Source organism: Amphiprion ocellaris, chromosome 14 (assembly GCF_022539595.1).
Source record: "Amphiprion ocellaris isolate individual 3 ecotype Okinawa chromosome 14, ASM2253959v1, whole genome shotgun sequence".
NCBI lineage: Eukaryota > Metazoa > Chordata > Actinopteri > Pomacentridae > Amphiprion > Amphiprion ocellaris.
The window spans coordinates 14,723,044-14,749,569 of NC_072779.1; the positions used below are offsets into that span (position 1 = coordinate 14,723,044).

A 26,526-nucleotide genomic window follows, 5' to 3' on the forward strand; every position below is an offset into this window, starting at 1 on the left:
CACACCTTCCTTCTGTGAGACAGAGATGTAAAATGTATGTAAAAAATGCAGGCGATGTTGTATTTAAGTGCCGAAAATTCACAACATAAACCAGAAAGGAAAAACATCGCCAAAATTCAGCTGAAATTGGGCTAAAATAATTTTCTCATTTTGGATCTATGTTTTGTGCTTTTATTTTGAAGGCCGTGGATTTCGCCTCCTCCTCGCTGCAGCGCCTCCTGCAGGTCACTGCTGCTCTTTGTCAGATCGTCGCTGTGGAGGGGCTGCAGAGGTAGGAGGGTACGATCAGCGCAGGTTTTAAACCCGCTGGAGCCTGTAATGCAGTGACAGAGACACCGGGCTTGTTTTTGAACCGATCCGTGACAGCAGACAGACACCAGCCGAAACCTCGCTGAACACTCGGACATGGGACAAACACATTTGTTGTTGGAGCCGCTCCGTTTCGCCATGAAACCAGCTTATTTTGATTACCTGCAGCCCGCAGCTCGGAGCCTTTAAATTAAACTTCAGGTTGGTATGAAGCTGCAGTTGTTGAGTTTTCTCCATTAACCTGCGCAGCATCGCGCTCTGCTCCGTGCATGGTTCATTTCTATAGATCTGCGCAGCGTTTACGCACCGAGCTCCTGCTTCAAGCACACTCAAGCTGTTGTATTGTCATCATCTGAAATAAGCAAGTTAAGGTGCTTGCAGTCTCTTTGCATCCTGAGGATGTATCAGTGCCCCATTAACCAGGCTGACTGTGTTTGCTGCCACTCACAGGTTAAAGGCAGCTGATCTGCTCCAGCTGATATTTCCATCTGGACCTGATGGTATGAGAGGCTCCGGGAGGCGCTGATGGAGCTCCAGGAGTTGAGCTGGCTGTGTCTGGTGGGTCTCTTCCTCGCCTCCTTGCTCATTGTGCTAGGATGGCTGTTCCAGTACTCGCTGACTGTGCTGCGGCTGTGGAGATCCAGGAAGGCAGCTAAGCAGGTCAAGACAGAGGCAGCCTGGCAGCTCAGACAGCCTCCTCAGAGCCTGGCTGGAGGTGTGTGGAGCTTCCTCCTGAAGCTGCGCGCCGGCCGGGATGGAGGAACCGCATCTGAGGCCGGGGTTAAAGGCTTGTTGACCTCTCTGTTCTCCTTCAAGTCCTTCAGGGAGCACTGGCAGAGGACCTGGGTGAAGGCTCTGAACGAGCAGGCTTGCAGACATGGGGTGAGTAATCAAAGGAGGTGTATCATACATCATGCTGCAGATCAAAGCTGAGCAAGCATGATGGCAGTGTGTGGAAGAGTACGCTTAAGGTTACTCCGCTAAGCAGAGGCATTAATTCTTAAGCAGGAGCTGATACAGTTGGTGTGCCCATGTGCGCTGGAAGTACGTGTGGGCAGGAAGGTGGAGGTGTGGGAGTTAGAGTGTCTCTAATCGGTAAGAGGATGGGGGGGCAGAGCCTTGCGTAACAGCTCTGAATCAATGCACAAAAGAGTCGAGAGGCAAGACCAGTCAGCACAGCCTCAATTACACCCACTCCTCATAAAAATAGTCTGATGGGGGGAAAATGGATGCATGTGTTCCATCACTTTGGGAATGTTGTTGTCCAAGAAAGAAGAATGGTGGAGTGACCTTTCCTGCAGCTCATAACCTTTACTTTTGGTATCAGAGGAAGTTGCAACACGGCCTCACACATTAATGATTGATTCATTGTGGTCAGCACTCCAGACACTTACCACTTGTTAGAGGCTTATCGCAAGTTTCTAAAGGTCTTTCTGCTTTTAAATAGCTCCTTTTGATGTGTGCAAATCAAAGTCTGCCACACAGTCAGGTGTTTCCTGTGAGGTTTGGAAGAGGAGATGAATCCTCCAGCCCCCCACTTATGAACCGATTGTGTGTGTGTTGGGTGAAAGATGAGTTGGACGAGAGTTTAAAGGGGTCACATCAATCCGTTTGGTGAAGGTACACAACAAACGACACTCGATTCTGATCCATAGGAGTCACCTCACATTTGCTGATTGAAAGCCTGCTCTCAGATGTTTGTCACCAGAGAAATATTTATTCAGAGACGTTGCCTGTTTTTAGCATCCAAATGGAAAGACAAGCTAATAAAAGACGGCAGATAAGTTGAAATATAAGACTGCGTGCTAATAGTCAAAGTGAGGATGCAGCACCAGTTCTCTCAGATACACACATTATTTCAAGGTATTTCCTCATTTGCTTCTGTCTCTCAGTGTGACCACAAACTGGCTCAATGATGCTGAGATCAGACAATCTGTTTCACAACCCCTTGTTCTTCTTGTTGCTAAAGTTATTTCTTTGTGACTGTGTCTGTGTGTTTGGAGTCATTGTCACGCTTCTTATTGTAAATGGAATCAGATGCTTCCGTGATGGATACAATTAAAAACATCTAAAGTGCAACACACAGCTTTGAACACTGTTTGCTTCGTGTGACTCTAAAGTGCTGTTTTGAATTTTCTCTGCATTCCACATATGTGTTGCTGTGCAGCATTAAGCCTTGTGAGCTTTCACTGTATCTGTTTTCATCTAGACTCATTTTGTGTTGGTTCTTTGGAAATGCCTCTCTTTAATACACTGTAGTAACTGGGAGTGTGCCAGCTTAGTTATCTTCCAACGGCCTAATTAGTTGATCCATTGTGACCTTTGTGGCTGTCAGCTACCAAGAAACTCCACAACACTGGAGTGAACCTTGAGTGAACTTTGGAGTCTTTAATGAGAGTTTGTTTAATGGAGATCTCAGGTGGCAGCTACACTATATTTACCTTCAAATTTAGTGATTAAGTCATATAAAGTAAACCACAATACAAAACACTACATAACCATTTGACAGCACTAAAACAAGAGGGAGGCTTTTAGAATGTTAGATCTTTCTGCTTTAAGAGGGTTTTGTTTTTTTAAGAAGGAGGTAGCTATAGATACTTTTTGTAAGTGAGTAACTAATGCCTGACTGTCTGTGGGTTAATTATCTGATGACTATACGACCTTTAGGTTTATGAGATCCTTCCTAACCCCAGTAAAAGGACTTTAAACTAGCTGCTATACTAGAAAGAAGTAGAAACAAGGTGTTTGATGTTCACTGCGAGATAATTTTCCAGACTGTGCATGTGCGTCAGTGGTGGAGGAGACAGAGGCAAGCTGCCTGCGTCTATTTGCCCATGTGGTGTTTAGTTTGTGAACCGAGTGTGTGAGCCAAAGCTTTGTTAGTTTACTCATCACAATAAAATATCTGCTAGTCACTGTGTCAGCGTGCAGAGCAATCTGTTAGTCTAAATGTGTCTGGGGTAAATGCTAATCAACTGAAAGATTGTTAATGAACCTTTGGATTCGACTCTTACTGTAGATACCAAAAGACAAACATGCCTTATTAAATAGTTGTACCTGCAGAATGTAATCTAAGGGCTTTAGGTTTCTAGATCCTTGTTGTGAAACGTAAAGGTCACATCTCTATAGTGTCCTCCTAGCATCAACCACACAAGCATCAGCTGTGATACTAAGTATTTGTGTTTACTATTGAGTTGTATCATGCTGTAATGCCAGGTGTGTTCAATGTTGTTCATTTTATGTTCTGACTTTTCACCTCCTCTCTGAAAACCTGACTGGAAAAACCTGCTGTATGGCTCTGTGCAGATACAGAAAGTATTAAGTGGCAGGAAGCGAGTCGCATCGCATTCTATACCTTCACATACAATAAGCATCTGCCACCTGCCAGGCAGGTTTCTGTGGCCACTTTGAAAACAGACACGAGGGCAGCCAACCGCCCCATACTACGGTCCTGAAGACTCACGTTCTCCTCTAGCCTGCAATTCATGATTATGTTTCTACATCAGGCAAAACATGAGCTACCTTGGAGGAACGCAGCACGATGAAGATACGGCTTCAATGTCATCATGTGGGGATTAGTACACAAATCCTTTATAGCATTAACCTAAGTACCTCTCCAGAATTTAAGATTGGTGCTGACAGAAGTCTTTAAATAATTATGCTGAAATTTACCCAAATAAAGGCAAGTTGAATGAGCCTGCATGGGTAAGTTGAAGCAACAATCAGGGTTCTGCAGAGCCCAATATGGTCATCCAGCAGAGTGTTCGTTTTACTGAGTATGGTATAATTTTTTTTGCTTTTTTTTGGCACATATGAACAAAAAAGACTTCTCAGATAGTAATGTCCTTACATAATATGTGATATCTATATATAATATAAAGCAATCATATAAGAGTAGATCTAAGGGTTTAGTTCTTGTGGCTCTAAGTGATGGACATTCTTACCTATTTTCTGACATTTTTTAGTCAAAAAACAATTAATTGATCCTGCCTGCATGCTACAGTAAAGCTACAAACAGCAGTTATTTAGTTTAGCTTAGCACAGTGACTGAATGTAGACGGAAACAGCTAGCCTAGCTCTGTCTGGATTAATTATCTATAATAATAATCGATGTAGCTTCAGGATCTGAAAAGTGAAACCAGCGCAGAATTGCTTTAAACTTGCATTCCTTCAAAGAGCCAGCAGGAGCGACTCCTCTGGTTTGAGATTGTATTCAAGTCTATGAGGAAAGACCCCACTTCTTATTTGATTTGTTCCTGCAGGAAACATTTTTCTGATGGCCTCAATCAATTGTTTCAAGGCTTTAAAAACACAGCGCAATATTTATTTGCAAATGAATGTCCCATTTAGAGTAAAATAGGCATTAAAGCAGGGTATGTTTTAGAGCAGGGCCTTGTGAGTGATAGGTTGCTGAGTGTAGTGTTCTTTCATCTCAGATCCACTGCTTACTCATACCCTACAGTTTCAAAAGAGCAACATGGCCAAACTGGAAGCTTCAAAACAGTCCTCAAACCAGAGGGTGATGTCACGGTCACTAGGTCCATGTCTTATGTACAGTCTATGGTAGTAGCACTTCTATAGGTTAAAGAGTTACACATGATATCTTATTTATTTATTTTATACATAAAATAAGAGTAAAAATGACAGGCCTCTCCAAGAAATTTGCATTTTATGTAAGTCTTGGAAACCAAGTCAATAAACATGTGAGCATGTTTATATCAAACAATTTTTTTAATAGATAAAGGATATGTTACAAGAGAATGATACGAATAATGCACATTTGTCTATCACCAGGGATCCATGCTGTTTATACCATCATATTATGTCCTTCACATCTCTGGAGGCATTTGGCCATTTTAGTCAATTTTGTAGATGAATGAGCAAGAATGTCGGGTATTAAATTTTCTGGATTAGTGCTAAAACATTTCTGTGAGACTATTTTATCAACCAACAATTTCCAATAATTGTGTGTATTTTCCCATATCATGATATAAAGGTATATGAATTTAAAAATTGTATTCATATCACAAGCACCTACTGCATTCTTACATGGCACAAACATTCACAGTAGATTAGACCATTATTTACCTCCAACTTTAGTCTGTTGTGACTGATTTTACTTGCTTTTCTACAAGACCTGTGGTAAAAATAAATTCTGAAGGTCTTACCTTGGTTTGGCAATGTGCCACAACATATTACACGGACAACTGGCTCTTTATTCACACGTGATGTGAGAAAAGAGCTAATATAACTTGCAGACTGTGTGGTCTATCACATAATGGTTTTTAAGGCCGTGTTGCTCTTAAGGTCATTGTGAAACGTGATATTTATTACAGGACTCTACATGCATAACACATACCATTGTATTCCAGTCACTCAGTAAGTGTCGCTGATCACAGTAGTGTGTGTTGACATTGTGCAATCAGAAAAGAAAGCTGGCTGTGGGAATTTGGTATTCATTGTCATGTCGAAACAAAGTCCCCAAGACAAAGGGTGCAGGAGGGTGTGCTTTTATTTATAGAGATGTGGAGCAAGTTTTAATAATCTCTGTTTTCACGAAGATTTCATGAGCAATAGTGGGCCACTGTCTGTAGTTCTAAAAAGCACTCATTTCAGACGTCTCATATGGCTGTGCTCATCGATATTCTGTCCACTGCAGCAGCCAGTGATGTCAGCCAGGGAACCTCATGCTGTCTCACTAATTTTCAGTGTTGTCAGAATGCTGTGTCCTTGTTGCAAAACACTCCCGAGGGGAGGCCTGACCCTGACTCCCCGAAGTTCAGGATTTGAAAGAACAAGAGGAGACTAAAAAATGATTCACAGGGCTGAATACTGACACAGGATTTAGGGTTGTTACATAAATGGCAACAAATGATTCCTACAAAAGCATCCTTGTTTAGGTGTCTAGATCTGATTGTAGTGGGATTTACTTGATATTAAAGTAGGAAAAGGGAAACAGGGCAACTCAGAAAGATGTAATATGTGTGTTTGCTGGCTATCAAAGGACACTGGTGCTGCAGAGGGATTTAGCTCAGTGTGTATGAGCTCACCAAACAGTGTTGTGGGGAGATAAAGAGCTAGATATATTTAAATACACAATATGCACAATATTGCAGGGTCTTAACTTTGATATTTAAAATAGTCAGGTAAATTTGTAACATTATTCTTATTGGTCTATTGTAAAACATCTGGGTCAACATCTGCTGTTTGAAGTGTGCTATTTAAATAACTTGATTTGACTTGACTCGTGACAGAGCCCCATCTGGCCTCTTCCTTTGAGATACTTCAAATCATAAGATTAGATTTTTCTCTCTGATATACAGTATCTGTCTCAGATATAGATTAGAGAAAACAATTGCCAACTCAGGATAAAAAGCAGAGTAGGAGGTTCGTCACTGGCATTGCAGGATTAAGATATGTCAAATCTACCTCTTGTCACATGATAACGTACACTTGCCAAGACCTACAATTAGCACCACCAACCCCCTCCTCATTCTCTCTGTGTCCTTGTAGTCCATGGATTGGCCCGAGGCTTCATCACAGCTGGTTGTATGTAGTGATATATACAGAAGGATGTTTTCTTGATGCATCAACACTCACCCGCTGGGTCAGAATTCGGGTGATTTCAATTGGGTTTCCACTTGGAAATACTTTATGAAGTAGGATTAGGTGCAATAATATCAAATGCTCACTTGTCACCCCAGTCACAACTTCATCTGATATGTGTTGCACGGCGTGGTTTCATTTCATTTACCCACAGTCTTCTCAGTCTCTTCCTGCACCCTCGGAGAGTCACCACACGATGCAGCTCATTTCATGACTCAGTTGTTTATCCAGCAAAAATGTCTGTCTGCTCAAGTATTACTGGGTGAGCCTCTGGATATAATCTTGCCTTAGAAGAAATGACTTGATATGGAGCTCGTCAGACGTCTCCGGCTGGATTAGTTTGTAGATGAGGCTTGAAGGACCGGACTAGTGGGCCTCCCCAGAACTGCAGATCATAAAGCATCAGCAGACTGCGCGTGCATCTGCAGCTGACACATGATGTCAAGCCGTCATTACTGGGTGGTAGCGGAGAACAAAACGTGTGCATCTGTGGGGAAGGAAGCTCCCTGTCCATTCACAATCTGTAATTATCAAGAGTCTGTTGAATAGCTCCAGGACACAATTTGTTTCTTCCCTCCCTGCCTGCGAGCTGCTGGTAGATGATTAATGCCCTGTGATTATGCTCAAGTAGGTTCCTTCTTAACGATAGGGGACATTAAGCACTCAGCGCTCATTTCATATGATAGCGCAGGAAACTAACCTTTTTATCCCTCAGTCGCAGCTGCTGATGAGATTCAACTTCACCTGCCAGTTTTACTTTAACAGCCAAATGTTACTAGAGGGGTAATTTCTTTCTGTGGCAGGGATTAATCAACAAGGAAGGCTGCTTTGACTCAGCATTTGACTCAGCATTTAAAAGGAGACAGACTTTTTGCATTATTTTGATTTTGTGTAGTACCTGAACAGATTGTGAAGTCAAGCAAGATTGTAAATGGTTAACATAGTATTGTTTTTTCAGTTTTAATGTATTTGGCAGATTACTTTTTGTGGTTTTATACGTAGCTAGAAGAACAGTTCCTCCTCCACCTCAAGACATTATAATGAATATCTATTTGGGAATATAAAACCACAACAGAAACTTAATCTTATCAAGTAATGAATGGTTAATAGCTGATGGGAGGATGGTTCAATATATTCCAGTACTTTATAATAAGGAGAAGGCATAGGTGTAGAGGTTTCATTTGAACATGAAACTATAAGTATGAGACATTTCATTTTTTACATTGTGGTGATTTTTTTAATGCACCAGTGCTGCAACAGTTCATGAAATGCATTTATTTGTGAATACACAATATTCAAGCGCAGGTGACGAATATAATGCACTATAATACAATATGACTCTCACTCTTTCTGTACTGCTTTCAGATATGTTCCTGTAGATCAACTTTTCTCATGTAATATTATCCCTGCTGAGTCAACACACATATAGGTGTGATCTCTTTTGCCCCCTTTTGTGTATTTTGTTTGGGGAGATAACCTCTTCAAATGCACATGTGGCAACCATTAATTAATGATAGATTAATTTAATTGAGGTCATTTGAAACCTCCTAGACTTTAATAGTTTCTGTCACAAACTCAATGCAAATTCTAAACATATTTTAGGATGATTCTTTGAATAGTGTAAATCTCAACTATGTTGTAGAAGCAGACTGAAAAACGGGCACATTTTGACTATAACTGGCTAAAACATTATTTAAATGAAATACAGAATGAGACTTCGTTAAAGCCTCCAAAAAATTCAAATTCATCAAAGCTGCAGTGATTATATGAGCTTATAATTCATATTTATGTTTTGGCAGTAATGTCGGAGGCATTATAATGTCCATTAGTACTGTTATACAGTAGCTAATGTTAAAAATAAAAGCTGTCTGATTCTTTTGTGTTTTTTTTTTACAAATGCATGTGTAGTAAATATTGAAATATGTATCCACTGTGTGTGTCACTGAAATCTGCGCCTCATGGAAGAAAGCACTTAAGTTAGCCAGCTACTGTAGCCAGATTGTCTCTGGCTAATCGCAGTTTACAAAAGTTTATAATTATGCTAACAGCACTGTGAAACTAAATTATAACATTAGCATGCTAATATGCTTAGCATATGAGCAGGAAAAATTGACCTTCATTAAACAACACACTGGTTTAAGAACTTGAAATAACAAAAATAAATACTGTACAGGTTCTTTGTTTTTAACCATGCTAGCATGAAGGCATGTGCTGGCTTCCTAGGGCTAGCATATGCCCTCATGCTAGCATTTTTGTCATTTCAAGTTCTTAAACTAAATTTACTTTAAAAAATGCTTAAACATCAGCATTATGTGTGGTTGTGCTCAATTTTTTAAAAAAATACTTCAGAAATGATTTTTCAACGTTACAAATTGTGCGCCATCTTGTAGCCTGAATCTGAAATATGCACGACTAACGGGAAATATGGGAAACGAGGATGAGGGTCATGAAAAGCCACAGGGGGAGTGTATTTCTGGTTGACCCACATGCTCTTCAGAGGCGTTCAGCCAGCTGGACCCAAAGGGGGTGACGCTGATAAACCTGAAGTGACACCGCGGATGTCCTCAGGAACTGTCTCTTTCCAGAAATACCCCTCACATGCACACACTGTTGAATAGTGGTGGTTACAAGGACAAATCAGTGACTACGCTACCAGCATCGCCCTCTTCATGACAAAATGGGCTGTGTAGTGTCTGCCAGGACGATATACAACACCACAGTGCACCAGATGGCTACCAATAAAGCCAATGGATATGATCTACACAAACTCCCTTGAATGAATTCAAACCTTAAATCTACGACTAGTTTCACAGTCTAGACCTCAGTATTGGATTGAAATAGCAGACAATAGTTGCACATCTTGGTGATCCTGTACTGCTGTGTGTCCTAAAAAGATCGCAGAAATAAAAAAATGTCAGTTTCTTTTTATCAAGGACACAAAAAACCCTGCAAATATTTGCTGTAAATGCAGTCTGACATGTCCTGTTTCTGGATGTGGATTTGAGGGTGCTTTTATTTTCTGGTGGTCGAGTGGTTTAGACACATACCTTGTAAATGTGATGCCCTCATTTGACTCTCCTAAGTCATATTTGTTGGACATGTCCAGATATTTTGTCTAAACCTACACCAGCAGCTGTCTAATGAAGGTTAAATGCAAAAAAAAAGAGATCTAAAAATGAAATACTGTTTTGTGTTTGTCAAACACATTTTTGCAGAATGACTCATTAGTCTGTTACAAAGATGCTGTTGGTGGAGTGACACAAAAATCTTATTATTACACATAGTGAGAACCACATGACTAGTAACAATCTCAATCTGAAATACGAAACTTCACATTTGTTCACATTTCAGATGCAATGAACGGTTGGGTGACTGAGCAGTTTCAGAGGCTCCAGCCAACCGAAGTAAACACAGCCGGTTGTACGCTGTAGTCATGTGACTGCAGTGTTAGTCCAGGGAACCTACGTAAGCTTGCAGCATTGCACTTGGCTTCCTGCCCTTCTGGCTGGAACACTGACACACACACACACACACACACCATCACAAACTTTGTTATATCATCCTCCCACCTTTGCCCCGCCTCCACTGTTGTGTTTGATACAGATTGGACTTGGACCTAGTGGAACATATGCCCTGACAATAGGGGATTTGTTTTCTCTCACTTGCATCTCCTGAGCCAGTTAAAGCGGTCCAGTAAAACCGATCCGTCTGGCACACTCACACAGTGACAGTAGGCCACTGGTGTCTCCGTGAGTCTGGTGAATCTTCTTCTTAAAACAGAGATCCTCTTGTCCTCCAAGTCTCACGCTCACGCAGGAAAAGCTGCTTTGCTTGTAAGCATGACTAAGCACTGACTGTTGCAGTTTTGATAATGGATGCCGCTGTCAGGTCTGAGGCGTGGGGTTGCCTGAGCTGCCTGAACCAGTTGCAGTTCAATGAAAAGCAGCCTACAGCTTCTGCAGCATTGCAAAAGCTCATATTAGTTCGTCCATACCACCCTTTGGTCAAACATATGTTGTAATTGGTTTGCCAGTATCTTCAGGCAACACTCATCTGAATCCACTAATCCACAGAGCTGCATGGGTTTAAATCCTTATAGTTCTTTGCCATGCATTGTAATTTCAATGACTTTGTGTTTGCCAGCAACAGCAAGATTGTATATTGATTTGTGTAAATTTTCAGCCTAAGATTTAACACATCCACATTGTAATATCGAGCCTTTAATGTGAGAAAATGATTGCACATTAATAAAACTGACTCTTTCATGTAGCCTATTGGAACATCTCAGTTTCTGCACAGATCATATGGTTATTGTTCCAGGGAAGAGTACCGCTGTGATTTTTAAATTTTAAGTATTGCATTATATGATCAATATATGAATGACATGATCAGTGAATTTCACAGTAACTCAGAAATTCCAAACATGCTCAAAATTCATTAAATGGCATCATTAATTTGCATTTTATTTTATATGATACTGCAGCTGTTCCATTTGCCAATTGACTAAAAGTCCATCATAATTATGCCAAGCTGCTAGCAATCTGCTTTAAAGGCTATATCAGTGCAGTACACAATCTTTCATGTCATCCCCAAGTGTCTCTCCTCTCTCTTACGTAATATTTAGGACATTTTTCTTTCCTCTGTCTCTGCCAGAGCTCAGTCCAGATCACTTTTGACAGCGGCCTCCAGTTAACCACAGCCTCTGCAATAGATAGCGTGACCTGCACTGACCAGTCGGCCAACAGAATGGTGAGTAATCTCTGGAGTTTATGTTCATTACAGCTGTAAAAAATGTAAAAACTTCCAATGCTTCCATCTTCACTTAGTCATCCAGAAAATTTTAATTGGAGTAATTGATTGAAGTGCATGTGATGACTTTTGTCCTCCTCTTGTTTTGCAGGTTTTACACTGTAAATGCTGCATCGACACAGTGACATTTCCTGTGACGGTCACCCAGCAGTCACATGCTGCCGTTTCCATGGACACCTATCAGATCACTATTGCACCAATGGTGGCAAAGGTACTAAAGCAAATCACCTGGATTTTTGCAGTTTGTACATGTGAGGTCAGACCTCACAGACAGCAAGACAAAACAAATGAGAGTGTCAATGCGTCATTTGCATTGTTATTCAAATGTGTAATTTTACACAAAAATCTCATGCCCTTTCACCACCACTGCAACTGTCGTTAAAGAGCAACTTGCAGGTTGGAAACCCTCATGAACTGATTTGTGGGAACATGAATGGGTAACTATATTTTTGGAAAAAGATGTCTATATATACGCTACAATAACATTTGGAGTAGTTTTTGTAGTGGAGTTTTATACCCATCTGAAAAAACATGATTTGGCAGTGACATCACAAAAGGGAGAGCAAACTAGTTTAATAGAGGCAGGAGTATTAAATATCCCATATGGTGAAAAAATCATTTGATTGTATCTTGTGGTTGTTTACTTCTGCCATTTCTGATGCTTCTCAAAAGTCAGTCTCCCAGCTTAAAAAGTCAGTAAGAATTTTACTGAACTGCTACATACCATCAAACAAACCAATAGTTGTGTAGATCAAACTTGGTATAATCCTGCCCTTTAATTGCCTGCTGCTTCCGAGGTGAGCCATTCAGACAGAGCAACAGCCCCTCAGTCCACCAGGTTTGTTTACATTCTGCAGATGCTTCTGCTAACTCTGAATTGTCTCAGTGTTGAGTAAAGCTCCCCAAATATGGGTCTTTTAATACTTACATAACAGAAACTAATGAACAAGGATCAGCTGGTATCAGTCATATCTCACTTGTCGAACATAAACTGACTGTTTTATGATGCCATTTAAGAGAGGTGGAAGAGTGCTCATTAATTTATGTTTGCAACCATTGAAGAAGACTTAGAGTGCACTGTTTGCATTTTCGTCAAGCACAATCTTTCACGGATCTACAACTATTGCTCACATCGGCAACTGTACCAGACGCTGCTGCTGATTGCGGAGCTGAAGAAGTTGTGTGACGCAGAAGCTAAAACCCGCAATCAGTCTCACATGGCCTGACTTTGACATTCATTCAGAACTACATTATCTCTCTCTGGGAAAATGATCCTCTGGTCAAAAAATAACACTGCACACGAACACGCTTTTCATTACAGATGCAGTAGTGTAGTCTGTTCACCTGCACAAAATGCACCAAGATATAAGAAGTAGCTAAGAAAGTGAAGCCTCAATGTCCTGACAAGATGGAGTTTGTGGAACATGCACAAACCCAGTAATTCACTATGATGAAAAAAGTTTTCCAATCACAGCTGCTTAGACTCACTACCACTTACTTTTGCACAGGGCGATGAGGCAGAGACAACCCTGTTACATCTTGTAATTATGACACGCTGTGAAAAATGAAGCATTGTGAGGGGCAATGCTCAAAATGCCTGCTTTTTTTAACAAGAATTTCTGCCTGTATGTCTCATCTTTTTAAACAACCATTTTTGAGACATATTAGGTTTAAATTTGGTGACAAATTCAACTTGAGCGTTGCTCTTTAAATGTGAAATGTATTATAGAAGTAGCTAACAAAGGGTGTCAGTCTTCTAGGAGGACTGTACTAAATTATCAAAATGAAACTGTGTTAATCATTTATCAACTGGAACAGGCTGCACACAGAATCCTTACTCTTGTATCTGCATGCCTGTTAACTTGCTGTCTGCCTCTACATCTAAAGTGTTTTCCAACCTTGTCTCCCCCTGTTTGTCTGCATCAGGTGACGGCGAGCCTGGAGGAGGTAGAGGACGAGGGTCTGCTGATATCCTGGAATCTTTCCAAGCAGCCATCATTGTCTCTGACCGTGTCTCCGTGCAAGCTGCAGAGACAGGTGAGAACATTTAAAACTGACACCACTAATTTGATATGCCTGCAGTCAATAAAGGTCACATTTCCCAAACCGTTCAGTTGTTTACAATCCAAAAGCTTGCATGCATTGCAAAAAAACAAAGGAAATTATGCAATGTTTTACTGCTCATGCTTTCTGTCACATTCTTTTCATAAATCTGTCAGCACGTCGTGTTTTGCATGTGAGTCACTTTCCATCCCATTTAACTTATTGTGAGTCATGAAGGAAATGCTGTGATTCCTCGAATATCGTTATGTAAATGTGTGTGGCATTTAATGCCTTGTGTCAGAGGCAGCATCAAAGTTAATAAACTGAGAATTAACCGAATAATTAGCACAATAAATTGTTTTCCCTACTGTAGACAGCTCTGCAGGGGCACACACTGAGTTTATAAACAAGAAATGAAATGATGATGTAAAATAATACATATGGAACATTGAGATTGGTTTAATTCCCCACAGGTGTGGTGCTTTTTTTTAACATCTCGCTTTAGATTAAAACCACATTAAACACTTCCATTCTGTTTCACTAGAATTGAGATGATATCAGGCATTATTTAGGTTTGTGTCTGCAGCTAGTTCAGTTCAAAATAAATCAGTAAGTAATCAGTTGTGTATTTCTTTTCTCAGGGCGCTGAGAGTGAGGTAGATCTGGACATGATTAAGGGACTGATCGAGGATACTCTGTTCAGCACTCACCCAGCGATGGTGCTCAACCTCAAAACATGTGCACCCAGTCCTTCAGTAAGAAATATGTTTGTCGCTACCCTTGCTGAAATAATTGAATTACTATGGCTTGATGCTGTGTGATAGATCATGTGCTTAAAGTGATAATGCCGTTGAGCTCTGCACCCTTTCTCCTTGACACTCCCAGGCCCCCATGGACCATCTCTCAGTGGGTTTGAACTCTGTATCCCAGACTGTCTTAGTGAGACGACTGCTCCTCCGGCAGCTCAGGGCGACCTTAAGTAGAGGTCAGATATTCTCCCTCGGCGCCGGATCATTTCCGCCCAGCTTCCTGCTGATTGCCAAGGTCTCATTGCGTCACTGTGTGTTCGCAGGTCAGTGGTCTCGATCGGGGGAGGTGTGCTGCATCCTTAGCCTGGATCAACCCTCTGCGGAGAGGACAACCCGCTTCCTGTCTGTGTCTGGCAACCCCAACGCTGCACTCGAATGGAGTGAAGAAATTACAATGTAAGGTGCTATGTGTCATGCAGTCATGTTAATGTGTAATGACTGTGGACATTCACCAGGTTTAAATGTCCAAAAAATGTATTTTCTCAGTCAGCTTCTTACTTTGACGGAACAGATTTTGTAGGATCATATTGTTGTGTGTGAAGTTACAAGCTGCAACAGTTTCGGTTATTTCAAATGAGAGGTTTTTGTATTTTTCATCTCTTTGCTCTTCAACGCACAGAATTAGATTTAGCAACATTAGAAGCAGAATGTGACAGTTGGTGGGTCAGATATGTTTAAACTGCTCCCACACAGTCAGGATGAAGCAGAGTGTTAAATACATCGAACTCTACTTTTTAACTTTTACTATTGCTTGTATAATCATAAGCAGTACTAAAGATCTAAAGTCAAGTTTTTATGGGTTTTTATGGCTTTAAAGGAAAAAATCAGCATTGTTCCAGTTAACTCTGAGCAGGTTTGACATGTTTTCTGCTGGAAACAGTACAAACTTGGGTAGAAGTAGAGAAAACACTAAAATGTCTAACAAATTTATAATGCCATAAATAGAAAAAAGTAAAAGGCATGTTGAATTTCTTTTTAAAAACACGGAATCAACTTGCACAACATTTGTACGTTTTTCCAAGTGTTCCAGGTGTTACCAGTCCTAGAAAATAAAATAGTGACTTTACATTCTGAAGGTTTGTTACTATATGTTCACATACTTTTCTTTACGTTCTATGTAAACACATCCTGCAGTTCAATCCAGTTCCACTGAAAAATCCCTGAATTTTTGTAACGTAGCTGTTGGTCACAGCTGAGTCATTAATGTTTCTTTAGTTGCAAAAAGCAGCACAGGATTTTATGTTTTTTACAGAATCCAGTTAGGGCAAATGCTCTATTTCTGGCAAATATTTAAATAAGACAAAGTAATTTTGATGAAATATCACTGCAAAGTATGTATAATGTATAATTACGCATGGTATTATATTGTCGATTCTGTAATGACATACCTTTCAATCCCACCAACAGGTTTTGGGGTTAGTGTAATTTAACATTTGCATAGTAATGTGTCATTTTAATTGTAACACAGTTGTGTCCTGTGTGTTGAAGGGAGCTGGGCCCAGACACCAAGGAGCTCAGAATAAGACTTCTGGAGCGGAATGGCAAAAGGGAACGTAAGGCAGAGCTCAATACCAATTTACTACTGGCTGCTGTTCAGAAACTGATCAGCAGGAATGTTTAGACTGCTTAAGCAAAATCATCAGTGCCTAAAATGCACTGCTGGCAGACTCGCTGTAATGCTCTCTGTTAGCGCTTTTTTAAAAGATGTAGAAAATGTCAGGCTCCTCTTACGGCCTCATGCTTTCCTGCTGTTTATACAAATATGCTAAGAGTTCTTTTTGTGTTAAAACTGCTAGAGTTCCTGCCTGGTCACGCCTCCATCGCCTTGGACCTCCACAGACAGGTTCCCACTGGACAGCATAAACTGTCTATAAGCCCCGGCCATGGCTTGGCACCAAACGCTACCATCACTGCTGAGGTGAGTGACGAGATGTGTTGCACTCGTGTAAAATTCGACTAAACTGTTTCAAAGACAGCCTCATGCTTTGAAGCATACAGTTACACAGTTACATCACAGTTTATTATCTATCATCAAGCACGCTGGAATCTATCAGAGATTCACAACAAAAGCAGAGGGAGTGTTGTATAACAGCCGATACAGTCTGTTGTCATGCCTGTTGTTGTGCAGATGTCTTTTCAGCAGCCAACTTGTTGCCTTTTTTTCTGTCTTGCAATCTACATACTGACATACTGCATGTCTTCAAAGAAAACATTAACATCTGTTTAATTTCTGCAGGGTTACATTTCACATTGGTGCCATTTGTTTTTCTCTTTCAAAAGATGCATTAAATAATCTACTGGATCCATCCTGCCTACTGATTAATCATCTAACATTCCCTGCAGGCCCAAATGTGAATTTATCTAAAGTGCTTTATTTTTTAATGACATCCCCACCCAATCTAAAAATTTTTTTTGCACCATTAAATGTGGGAGTCTGTGTAACCGCATGCAGGGATTCATTTTTGTGTTGTTTCTACTCTTCCAGCTGCTTTATCTGGAAACAGAGGAGCCTCGCAGTGCACACAATGCTTTACCACTTCGGTCTTTACTCACGCCCACCAAGAAGGTTGATGTGGACCGAACCATCATGCCAGATGGAACCATCGTCACTACTGTCACAACCGTCCAGTCTCGACTGAAACTTGATCGCAGCCCAGGTAGGTTTACAGTGTAAAGTATTTCATTGTGCCAGTGTAGGTGCACAACAAGAGATGACAGAATGTTGCAATAATCTTAACAATGGAATTTAATAGCTGTGCTGTCTTTCAGGTGATTCCCCTATGCGTTCTCCATCCAAAGTGGAGGTGGTTGAGAAGAAACCCACTATCCTGTCTGACGGCAGAGGCAGCAGCAGCCCAAACCCCAGCAGTGAGTTGTAGACTGAAACACAGACATTGTTTTACATAAGAGATGCAAAGTAGGACAAGCAACAAGCAGCAGTGTAACATGAGTTGAGAGGAATGCTCTTTTCTGTACTCATCATGGGTCTGTGCAAGTTCCTCACGTATCTCTGCAACAGGTTCACACAGGGAAAATACTAGCTTACGCAAAGCAAAGAACAAAAGAAGCATGATGAATACAATAGAGAGTTTTCATAAGGATCTGCATGTGTATGTGTTTGACAAACTATATCTCAGTTTAGTAGTATAGTTCTTATTTACATATTTATGTTTTTGTTGCTCAGAGAGCAGCCGCCTGTCTAATGGCCTGGATCCTGTTGCAGAGACCGCCATCCGGCAGCTGACAGAGTCCAAAGTAGTTCGGAAGACTCCGACAAAAAGAAGCACGCTAATCATCTCGGGTGTGTCAAAGGTCAGAGAACGGACTCTGTGTCTTGTAGAATTTATACCATAACTGCTAAAACTGGACCGTTCCTCCCTACTTTGTACATATACAATGGGTTGTCTTTTATTAAGTGCAAATACTTTGATTTGAAAACTTAATTTTCAGTGACAGTACATCAGTTATTTACACAGCCACAAATGATAAAAAAATATTCAGACTTTGCTATGATTTTATGAGCAATAAGGCATCAACTACCACTAGGTATCTAAAATACAATGACATAGAGCCAGGCAAAATTAGTGTGATCTAAATTTAGTCCACAGCCCCCCTCTGGACCACTTTGTAGCAGAATGAGAATCTTCTGACCTCATTTTTGCCTCGAAATCTGTAGAAACATACTGAGTGCAAGTCAGCGCACTTGACACACTAATCGGTGCAACATTCAGGTCTCATTATAATGAAATCTAAGGAGGCTGACTATTGTCACCCTCTAAGAGTAAACTGTATTTTTAGCGTAATAGTCAGAAAAATGTTGATCTCAAGGAGTGTTGTTTAGCTTGGAGTTTCATTAAATACTAACATATATTCATATACTCCGCTTCACTCACTCATCAGGTTCCACTATCAGAGGAAAACTGTGCAATATCAAGCGGCTACGCTGCAGCCATGGATGCAGCCATGCATGGCAACCATTACGGGGCAGGACATCACCCGGACCAAGACGAAACCACACCGTCTGACGTGTCGGAGCGTCCATCTGTGGATGACGTGGAATCAGACACTGGTTCCACTGGTGCCTTGGAAACCCGCAGCCTCAAGGATCATAAAGGTACCGCCGTCCTGATAGTTTACTGTTTGGTCGGTGCACTGAAATCATCAGAGGTAGATTCATTCATTCAAATGAAAATGAAAGAATAAATATAAAAACAATTTATTTTTTGGGCTTTTTTAGAAAGGTTAGTAGAGAGGCAGACAGGAAAGTAGGGAGAGGAATGGGGGGAAGACCTGCAGTAAAGGGCCGTGAGATGGAAGTGAAACCCAGGCTGCTGCGTCAGGGACTATAGCCTTTTGTTTATGGGTCACCCGCTCAAACAATTGAGCTACCTAGGCGCCTGATAAATATACTTTTTTTTTTTTTTTGTCATGTTTAACTCTCACTGCTATTATTTTAAATAGAATGGTATCATTTACATACGAACAAATATTGTATGGTCTTACATAACCACAAAGCATCAATTCAGCATTTACAGATTTAGCAGCAGTTACTGACTGCTGTATATGGTGCCCTCTAGAGGCCAAACTGCAGCACATACAAGACCAGTATGAAGTGGCTGTCATTGGATGTAGTGCCAAAGGGCAGTAATTCACTTTGATTAGGGAGCTATGTCAGCAAATCACTCATTTAATTTGTAAAACTGGTAGGTAGTTAACTTGTTCTAATAATGGAATGCCACCAACACTAGGATGTATGCTGTCTGCTTCCTGCAGTGAGTTTTCTACAGAGCGGCACGAAGCTATTGTTCCGCAGAAGACATCGAGAGAAAGAGTCCTGCCTCAGCCAGTCGCATGAAGACATCTCCAACATGGGCAATAACTTCGCCGCTGCTTCCAACAGTAGCCGTAAAACGTCTGGCAGCTTCTCCCGGCGTCTCATCAAACGCTTCTCCTTCCGCTCATCGGGCAAATCAAAATCCAAGGCTGCTGCTACCAACGGAGGAGCGAGCTCACTGGATAACTAATTCTCATTAATTTGGGTAGGACATGCATCATCCAGACCTTGTTATGAGACCTTTGTTATCGCTGTCAGGGGAACAACTAAACTCAAGTCCGGTCTTCGACAGGCTGAACACCCCAGGCGGGTTGTCACCTGTACATCCAGTAAGGAGGAAACCTCTGGAAGGACTCCTCTATGGAGAGAAATTATTGCACCTTCAGGACAGAAGTCATGTTTAATCACATCACTGAATCTACAATGTGATTACCAAATCTATTTTCTTTGAAAAGAAACCTGCTGCTCGCTGAGGAGAAAGGAAGAGCTACAGTGAAATGTTTTGTGCCGTGTTTGAACACTAACCATGGATGGACAGTTTAATTGTGGCTGGTGGTGGAAAATGTTCTTAAACTATTTAGTGATGTAAAATGCCAGTATGATGCTGTTGGTTGCACTTTGGACTTTAGAAGTTTTTTTATTTTTAACAGCACATGTAAAAAAATTGTTGGTTGTAATTTATTATTATGTGGAAATCATGAAACAAACACAGTGCTATTTATTTTACCCCCCAAAAAACTAGTCATCATAGTTGCATTACACTGTAAAATAGAGACATGCTGTGTATTTTTTCCATGCAGATGTAATTTAAAGACATAATTTAAGTAAGTTAAGAAAAATCTGTCTTAAGCTCGCTGTAATGTCCATTCTTAATTGCTTAAACATGGGTTTCAGAAAGTTGTTTAATGTTGTATCTTATATAAGAAGCAAAAAAAAAAACATTTATTGTACTCTTATTTTATAAAGGTACTTTTTTGTGGAATATCATAACTTTGGTTTGCTTTTTGAGAATTCAACCAGACTTTTTAAGCTGGCCATTGAGTTGAAACTTATTAAATTCTGACATTATTCTGTCGGTAAAAAAAGAGCAACATGATCAGGTACTGCTCTCCTCTGTTCAGATGCAGCCTGAGTCATGCTGACGCTCAAAGTGACTTTATATTGATTTTATCATTATAATAACTATCATTGCTGTTCAGTAAATTTGCATATATTGTGTTAAATGCCTTGCAGGGATTGCAGACAAAATCATTTGCAGGAAATGCTGACATGCAGTTCATAATTATACACTAAACATAACAGAACCTTGTATTAACATTTAGGAGCATTATTGTTAATATTTTTAAATGAATATTGCAATATTTCTGCAGTTGGAACTTGAGTGTCTCAAAGAAGTGTTCAGAGATGCTCTGCTCAGGCAAAGTGAGTGAAGTTTAGGACAGAGCGGATGTACTGTACTCAGGGCTAGCAATGAAATCACTAATAGCAACTAGAGATGTGAAGAAACCTGCTGCATCCTTCAAAGGCAAATAGAACCAGTATGTAAAAATGTACATACATTTTTGCCATTTGTGTTTTGTCTGAGAACATGAAAAATCTTTTACCTGGCTGCATTAGCTATGGGGCTTCAGAACAACCCAATTAATTGATTTACTCTTTTTTGTATCAATGAAAAGACACACAAATTAAATGGATCGCACAGGTGGAGCCCCTGCTGTCAAAAGGACATGTACTCCATGCTTTACAAAACTACTACGAATTCAGATGCTGAATAAAAGAACAAAGCCTCTTCACTGTCTAAAGGCACGTTGAAAAAAAATGTATATATGTGAAACACGGGCTCTTATGTGAAACTAAAAGTGGCTACAAAATTTAAGATATGACTTCCGTTGTTATATTTTAAATATTTAATTTATTGCAAATAAATTATTTTTGAAACATCACCTAGCCTGCGTACTTGAATCTGAATTACTTTTGACTATTTCATTTCTTTTAGGAGGTAAGATCATTTTTATATCACCATAAGGCCTTTTGTTTTATGGCGTAAAATGTGTCTGTGCAGAGACACTTGGGTTAAACTGAACCTATATTACTGCTGTCTGAAATGTACCAAATTACTTCCTAAATGTGTATATGCAGATCGTTTAAAATATTCCCTTGAGTTTTGTAAGCATCTCTTTCAGTGGCCTCACCAGGCCACTTCTTCACATACCATATGGTGGGGGGATGTTTCTTCACCATAGGTATGTAAATGGTCTGCAGTCTGACTCTGACCAGGCTGTGATCTGAGTGACCCAGAGGGGTGAGGAGCTGTATGCATCCTTGATGCCTGCATGCAGTAGGTGTAAGGTTTTACTGTCTCTGGTGTGGCAGGTCACTTACCAGTGATAAGACGTTGCTGTGACGTGCTGTAGGTTGATGTTGACAGTGTCGGTGTCCGAGCTGGTAGTGGTGTCGAAGCTGGTGCTGGAGAGGAGGCAGGGGAGCTCGGGGCTCCATGACGGAGGTGGAGTAGGCTTTGCACGTGGAAAGGATTCTTGAACAGAAATAAACACTCACCCTAAGTACATGAAAAACACGACATTGTAACTTGTGAAAAAAATGAACCTGTAAGACCACTAGCTTAGTTCGTCATGCTGACTGAAGTATTAGCTTCTGAGAGCTAAACGTTAGAAACAGCAGCACGAAATACAAGCAGAGCACGGAGTTAGCGCTGATGGCTAACTAGCTAGCGCAGATGGCTAACTAGCTATCTTATTGTCTACTACAGGAGACAACGAGATTACTTTCTAAATATACTTGTTTGCTTAAAGGGAGCTTGCCACCAATGGGATAAATGATGTAAAAGTTTCTTGAAGTCACAAAACACTCACCATAGTAAGAGACGGAGGGTGTGATATCTGCAGCTGGGACACTTCACTGTGGATGAATAATTGAATCCATTTTAGACTTTAAATGGAATATATCCATCCAGTGGAGTACTATGACAAAGATTTGGAATTGAAACCAGTGACTGTGTTTTGAGATGACACAAAAACTGCTGATTCATCTATTTTTTTCCATCCACATAGCTTTATGGTTTGATGCACATGATTTGCTTTATTAAAAGGTTGCAATTTTAGAAAAAAATCTCTGCAGCAAATATGACTTTATGGTTAATAATATTGTTGCGTTTATGTACACAAAGTATATGAAGTATATGAAGATGAAACCTGGGTTTTGTGTGTTTCATGATGAATTTCTTTCGTATACCAAAGTAGAGAATAAAAATGCAATAAAACTTAACATAACAGAAGAAAATGATTTTAAAATATTTAAAACGACCTTTTAATTGTTTTTACTTTTAAGTTTTTTGTATGTTTTCAATACGTGCCTCTTTCTATTGATCCAATGCAAAGATGTCAGAACCACGTTGTTAGTACATGATGAATTATTTAAAGCAGCTTTCTCATGTGACAGCAATGGAAAGTGAAGTCAGAATTTAATCCTTTTTAACTTTTGCTGCAGGGCTTGTACAACAAGCGCCAAAATTTAAAGCTGGGGGGAAGACAGCGGATTGGTCTTCTATGTCCGCCATTTCCTTTGTGACCCATTCACCGCAAGCAAGAAACACAACAACCAATCATCTTCGTTGGTTTCTTAGCGGCCAATGTGATTAGTCGAAGGCCAGAGCAGCTATACCAATAACCACTAGCTTCCTGTTCGCTTTGCTCTCTTACAGCCAATCAAATCAGGCTACTTTTGTTCCAACAACCAATCGGGGTTTAGGGCGGGACAACTCGTTGGGTTTATAACCAGGTTGTGTAGCTACGTCTTTCTATCTCATCGTCGCCCGTGGTTCTAGTTTTGTAGGACTCCGATCGAAGAAATCATTTTAACTACCGAACATGTCTGGAAGAGGCAAAACCGGAGCAAAGGCCCGCGCCAAGGCCAAGACCCGCAGCTCCCGCGCCGGACTGCAGTTCCCCGTGGGTCGTGTCCACCGACTGCTCCGCAAGGGTAACTACGCCGAGAGAGTGGGCGCCGGGGCCCCAGTGTACCTGGCCGCTGTCCTCGAGTACCTCACCGCTGAGATCCTGGAGCTGGCCGGCAACGCCGCCAGGGACAACAAGAAGACCCGTATCATCCCCCGTCACCTCCAGCTGGCTGTCCGCAACGACGAGGAGCTGAACAAGCTGCTCGGCGGAGTGACCATCGCTCAGGGCGGCGTCCTGCCCAACATCCAGGCCGTCCTGCTGCCCAAGAAGACCGGCCAGTCTGCACCGAGCTCCGGCAAGGCGGGAAAGAAGGCCTCCTCTCAGTCTCAGGAGTATTAGCTTTCTGGCTAATAACTTTAAACCCAAAGGCCCTTTTAAGGGCCGCCCACTCTTCATGAAAGAGCAACCAGCTGTCTTGACTTTTGGCATGTTTTTTTTAATTTAATAAACGCTTGTTTTGTAAAAACTGCCGTTATTGTTCGTTGACTCGGGCTAACAGATGCTACTTGCTAGTTTTGTAAAGGAGGGTTTGCTAGTCAGGCCGGTGCATTTGTGTTTAGCTGACTGGTCAGACCTTCACAGGCCTTACGTACTATACAATGTGAGATTAGTTACCTGTTTTACAGGCCTTTAAGCTGCATGCCTCGGGGGAGCCTGGCCTCATCTTAACATGCACGGCTGGTTCATGTGCCAGGGGCTGCAGTACCATGGCTTGATCATCTGGTTCTTTGTAGCATGACTGTGCAAGCTGCCTTAAGTTTCTGTTAAGTGGAAATAAAACCTGAACTGCAAGTTTTGTTAGACTGAAATAATGCTAAGGTTCCAAGTTGTGTGTACCTAGCCACAACCAATTTAGTCTAAAATACATTACCTTATATTAATTTATCAGTTCTGATTAATGCACGTTTTTGGTTCTGCAGTGTAGTTGCCACAATACTGCATCAACACATCTCTAAAGTAATTTCAACAAATACTGAAACCTAGTACACTTGAGTGGATTTTATTGATGGGCTGATGTAATATGTGGTATTAATTTAAGTTGGGTGTTCCTGTTAAATTGAAGATAGGGTATCCTATTTTAAGAGGTGAGGCAAACTGTTGAGCATTTTGGGACTGTATTAGTTAAAGCAGCTGTGTTGAAGTACAAGTGACCTGAATATAGTGTTTGTTCACACGTGTGGTAAAAACCTGCATAACATGTTAACGGTTTTTGTTGCATGGAGCTGCAGGTGTTTCCTTGTTTCATTTGATGAAACAAACAATCATCTCACACAAAGACGTCAGTGCTGCTCTGCAGGCTTATCACTGAGAAGAAATTTGAGTCATTTAGTTAATTACACTGTCTAAAAGAAGATATGCATTTACATTTTGCAGCAATTGCTGAAAGGTCATCAGCAGCATTTAAAGTTGCAGTATTTCATTTTGTGTGAGTCTGGGAGAGTATTGGGTCTACAGTTAATTACCATTTTGCCTCAGTTCAAACTATTATAGCACATTTGAAGTATTTTGTTAAATCTGAAAGTGATGAGGTTCAGAGGATCAGGGCAAATCCTTAAGCATCAGCTGACTAAAGTATTCTTTGCTTGGGAAAAAGAAAACAATAAAACTGCCATTCATGTCAGGAATTTGTTGCATAAAGTTATATCTTGGCATCCCACACCTGACCACACAGATATGTAATGTAATGACCTGATTCCACCCACTTCTTGTAAGTGGCAAAGCATGCAGCAATACAGGAAGCATTTTTAAATACACACAGTCCACCAAAACACTTCTTAACTGGCAGTTTGTCTTTATAAATAGAAAGAATATATATTTATATTAAACTGACAATTTATAGCCCATTACCATATAAATCAGAAAAGGTTGGCGAATTCCACCTCAACCTTCACTTTGCTGGGTGATTTACACATTAGGAAATGGCGACAGGTAGCAAAAGGGCGTCATTACTCTTAAGACAAGTCGACAGGACATTAAGGATGCAACATAATAAGCCAACCAATAGTTGCCAGCAAAAAAAGGTAAATCCACCCTTCACCTATCACATTTTTCCCATTATCTTGAAACTTTTAAACAGAAATGATGGCATCCAGCAAGAAATGACACCTCAACAGACAGTACAACGCCTCAGCAGTCACGGTGGTCATGATAACGGAGTGCCATTCGCTGGTTTCACCAGTAGGGGTCGACTATTTCATGTCTGAAAATGTGGGCTATACATATGTTTTGATGCCCATGTGCGTTTCCATTTAATACCACGTGAGGACAGTTCACTGCACTTTTTGTTCCAACATATTCACATTCAATGCACACTGATGAAAGTGTTTCCGGCTCTAAATGAATAATGTAAAGTCGTCACTAAAACCAGAAGGTAAAATATAGAAAAACTGTCTTAATGCATCAGTGCCACCAGTCTCACAGTAAATCACAACAATTTTAAATCATCTGTAGAGGCAGATTACTTGTTTTCTCATCACACCTCAGACATCTAAAATCACCCGTAACCTTTCCATAGGAGGGGTTCGCGCAGTTATTTCTGTCTGCTTTGGCTGTTTTACTAGTGGCAAAAAGCAGCATGACGCAACAGATTTGAACCGAGCCCAGGACAGGCTGAACCAATTACTCGGGCCTTGACAACGTGTCCAACACCAACATCCAGGCTAAAAATTCCAGCCCAAAAGGAAAAACATGAGTGTCCACTGGCTGTGTGATAACTGTAATTTCCTCAACACTGTCAAAGGCTCTAAATTTACCAGCTCGGCTCTTTTCAGCTGTTCGTGGCGAAGGAAACCACTTGGTTAACAGTAATTTTAGTCATTTCATGGTATTTCTGTGATTGCAGGCATGAAGCAGAGATGTGAGGAATTGCTGGGTTGATGGCACGTCTGGGACACTCGTGCTTCTTTCAAAGGCGCAAACAAACATTGGCTATAACTCTGCAAGTGTTCAATGCAAGTCTGAAATGATGTCATCCAGAAGACACCTTTTTTGTATTTAGTTAATTACAGCCTGGTGAGGTAGTGAATGGAACAAAAAAGTGCCATTTAAACTAAATCAGGGACACTAAGAGGAAAGTTTTACAAGCTCACCAGTAAGTTTTTGTGCTCACTGCACTATAAATGAATGAAAATCAAGTGCA

General features: G+C 40.8%; 2 protein-coding genes and 1 long non-coding RNA gene across 4 annotated transcripts; 2 read left to right on the forward strand and 1 right to left on the reverse strand.

The window, feature by feature from the left end:
• The first annotated feature begins 240 nt into the window (after nucleotides 1-240).
• c2cd2l (c2cd2 like) lies at nucleotides 241-21,353 on the forward strand. Of its 2 annotated transcripts, none has more exons than XM_035952807.2 (15): nucleotides 241-510; nucleotides 760-1,191; nucleotides 11,569-11,664; nucleotides 11,816-11,935; nucleotides 13,651-13,761; nucleotides 14,409-14,522; nucleotides 14,653-14,752; nucleotides 14,840-14,972; nucleotides 16,065-16,129; nucleotides 16,373-16,494; nucleotides 17,062-17,233; nucleotides 17,346-17,444; nucleotides 17,800-17,888; nucleotides 18,477-18,690; nucleotides 19,350-21,353. In XM_035952807.2, exons 2-15 carry the CDS (start codon nucleotides 835-837, stop codon nucleotides 19,598-19,600), a joined length of 2,043 nt encoding a protein of 680 aa, XP_035808700.2. In that variant the 5' UTR covers nucleotides 241-510; nucleotides 760-834; the 3' UTR covers nucleotides 19,601-21,353. The 2 variants fall into 2 exon arrangements, with proteins under 2 accessions (XP_035808700.2, XP_023135967.2); XM_023280199.3 differs by having other exon boundaries at nucleotides 242-510; nucleotides 17,761-17,888.
• LOC129350517 (uncharacterized) lies at nucleotides 17,305-22,266 on the reverse strand. The gene is made up of 2 exons (XR_008603955.1): nucleotides 21,793-22,266; nucleotides 17,305-18,728 (listed from the first exon to the last, which is right to left on the reverse strand). It is a non-coding gene; the product is annotated as an uncharacterized LOC129350517 (long non-coding RNA).
• Nucleotides 22,267-23,207: 941 nt separating this feature from the next.
• On the forward strand, nucleotides 23,208-23,857 carry LOC111575212 (histone H2AX). Its single transcript, XM_023280198.3, has one exon. It carries the CDS (start codon nucleotides 23,298-23,300, stop codon nucleotides 23,724-23,726), a length of 429 nt encoding a protein of 142 aa, XP_023135966.1. The 5' UTR covers nucleotides 23,208-23,297; the 3' UTR covers nucleotides 23,727-23,857.
• The last annotated feature ends 2,669 nt before the right edge of the window (nucleotides 23,858-26,526 follow it).